Raw genomic sequence first — 3000 nt, 5'->3', positions numbered from 1 at the left:
AGGCCATCACCCCATTCCTTCCCCATTACCCTAATACTCCCCATTCCCCTATAACCCCCCTGACCCTATAACCGCCCCCCTGACCCCATAACTGCCCCCATACCTTCTCGGCCGACTGCGCGGCCCCGAAGAAGATGGGCCCAAAGGCCATCACCCCATATCCTTCCCCATTCCCCTATAACCCCCCTGACCCCATAACTGACCCCACAACCCCAAGACCCCATAACGGACCCCATAACTGCCCCCATACCTTCTCGGCCGACTGCGCGGCCCCGAAGAAGATGGGCCCGAAGGTCATCACCCTGTTCCTTCCCCATCATCCCATTCCTTCCCATTCCCCTATAACCCCCCTGACCCTATAACTGCCCCCCTGACCCTATAACCGCCCCCCTGCCCCCATACCTTCTCGGCCGACTGCGCGGCCCCGAAGAAGACGGGCCCAAAGGCCATCACCCCGTTCCTTCCCCATCATCCCATTAACTCCCCCATTCCCCTATAACCCCCCCTGACCCCATAACTGACCCCACAACCCCAAGACCCCATAACGGACCCCATAACTGCCCCCATACCTTCTCGGCCGACTGCGCGGCCCCGAAGAAGATGGGCCCGAAGGCCATCACCCTGTTCCTTCCCCATCACCCCATTCCTTCCTCACTCCCCTATAACCCCCCTGACCCCATAACTGACCCCACAACCCCAAGACCCCATAACTGCCCCCATACCTTCTCGGCCGACTGCGCGGCCCCAAAGAAGATGGGCCCGAAGGCCAGCCAGACGACGCAGGTGGTGTACATGGCGAAGCCGATGGGCTTGGCCTCGTTGAAGGCCTCGGGCACGCCGCGCGCCTTGACGGCGTAGACGGTGCAGGTCAGCATCAGCGCCAGGGCGTAGGCCAGGCAGGCCAGGGTGGCCCCCTCGGCCATGTCGCAGCGCAGCACCCCCCGCGCACGCTCGGGGTCGGCCGCCCGGCCCGCCTCGAAGTCCAGCACCGCGTGCGGGGGGCGCAGCCCCAGCCACGCGCCCGCCCCGAGGAGCTGCAGGGCGCTCAGCCCGAAGGTGATGGCCAGCTGGGAGGCCGGGCTGATGAAGCGAGGGGGGGTCACGGAGCGCTTCCCTGCAACGAGAAATGGGGTTATTGGGGGGGTTATATGGGGTATTTGGGGTTTTGGGGGGTTTATGGGGGGTATTGGGGGGTATTGGGGGTTTATGGGGGGGTGTTTGGGGTGTCAGAGCCTCAGGGTGCTCAGCCCGAAGGTGATGGCCAGCTGGGAGGCCGGGCTGATGAAGCGAGGGGGGGTCACGGAGCGTTTGCCTGCAACGAGAAATGGGGTTATTGGGGGGTTTATAGGGTTTGGAGGGGGTATTTGGGGTTTATGGGGGGGTATTTGGGGTCTGGGGCGGTATTTGGGGTGTCAGAGCCTCAGGGCGCTCAGCCCGAAGGTGGTGGCCAGCTGGGAGGCTGGGCTGATGAAGCGAGGGGGGGTCACGGAGCGCTTCCCTGAAATGAGAAATGGGGTTATTGGGGGGTTATATGGGGTATTTGGGGTTTTGGGGGGTTTATGGGGGGTATTGGGGGGTATTGGGGGTTTATGGGGGGGTGTTTGGGGTGTCAGAGCCTCAGGGTGCTCAGCCCGAAGGTGATGGCCAGCTGGGAGGCCGGGCTGATGAAGCGAGGGGGGGTCACAGAACGCTTCCCTGAAACAAGAAATGGGGTTATTGGGGGGGGTTGGGGGGAATTTGGGGGTTATTTGGAGTTATTGGGGGGGTTATATGGGGTATTTGGGGTTTTGGGGGGTTTATGGGGGGGTGTTTGGGGTGTCAGAGCCTCAGGGCGCTCAGCCCGAAGGTGATGGCCAGCTGGGAGGCCGGGCTGATGAAGCGAGGGGGGGTCACGGAGCGTTTGCCTGCAACGAGAAATGGGGTTATTGGGGGTGTTTATAGGGTTTGGAGGGGGTGTTTGGGGTTTGGAGGGGGTATTTGGGGTTTATGGGGGGGTATTTGGGGTCTGTGGGGGATATCTGGGGTGTCAGAGCCGCAGGGTGCTCAGCCCAAAGGTGATGGCCAGCTGGGAGGCCGGGCTGATGAAGCGAGGGGGGGTCACAGAACACTTCCCTGAAACAATAAATGGGGTTATTGGGGGGTTTATAGGGTTTGGGGGGGGTATTTGGGGTTTATGGGGGGGTATTTGGGGTCTGGGGCGGTATTTGGGGTGTCAGAGCCTCAGGGCGCTCAGCCCGAAGGTGATGGCCAGCTGGGAGGCCGGGCTGATGAAGCGAGGGGGGGTCACGGAGCGCTTCCCTGAAATGAGAAATGGGGTTATATGGGCATTTTGGGGGGAATTTGGGGGTTATTTGGGGTTTTGGGGGGTTTATGGGGCGGTATTTGGGGTGTCAGAGCCTCAGGGTGCTCAGCCCGAAGGTGATGGCCAGCTGGGAGGCCGGGCTGATGAACTGGGGGGGTCACGGAGCGTTTGCCTGCAATGGGGGGGATATGGGGTTTTGGGGGTGTTTGGGGTGTCAGTGCCTGGGCTGTGGGATGCAGCACCTGGGGGTGTTTGTGGCACCAGACCCTTCCTGTGCCCCCATCCCCACATCCCAAATCCCCATAAATGCCCCCCAAATCCTCCAAATCCCCCCCAAAAGAATAAATCCCCCCCTCTCAGCCTGCTGGAAGAGGCGGTAGATGCGGTTGGTCTTGGTGAGCAGCGCCTGGTCCTGTTCCCATTCCCATTCCAATTTCCTAATCCCATTCCAATTCCCCAATCCTATTCCCCAATCCCATTCTCCTTCCTCACACCCCAAATCCCCCAAATCCTCAAATCCCACCCCAAACCCTGCTCACCCTGCTCGAAGATGCGGTAGATGCGGTTGGTCTTGGTGAGCAGCGCCCGTTCCTGTTCCCATTCCCATTTCCTAATCCCATTCCAATTCCCCAATCCCTTTCCCCAACCCCATTCCCATTGCCCCAAACCCCCCAAACCCCCCAAATCCCACCCCAAAC

General features: G+C 61.0%; 1 protein-coding gene across 1 annotated transcript; it reads right to left on the bottom strand.

The window, feature by feature from the left end:
- Positions 1–103: 103 nt before the first annotated feature.
- Positions 104–2893, bottom strand: LOC311429615 (metabotropic glutamate receptor 6-like; the record flags this gene model as incomplete). Its single annotated transcript, XM_084540712.1, has 5 exons — positions 104–175; positions 403–414; positions 570–581; positions 723–1114; positions 2842–2893. Coding segments are annotated over 5 exons (540 nt in total), but the record flags the coding sequence as incomplete, so codon positions are not given.
- Positions 2894–3000: the final 107 nt, after the last annotated feature.

This window comes from Aythya ferina (assembly GCF_964211825.1).
Source record: "Aythya ferina genome assembly, contig: HAP1_SCAFFOLD_1442, whole genome shotgun sequence".
Classification (NCBI taxonomy): Eukaryota; Metazoa; Chordata; class Aves; order Anseriformes; family Anatidae; genus Aythya; species Aythya ferina.
Note: the sequence above shows the minus strand (reverse complement) of the source record. Positions and strands in the feature narration are given on the sequence as shown.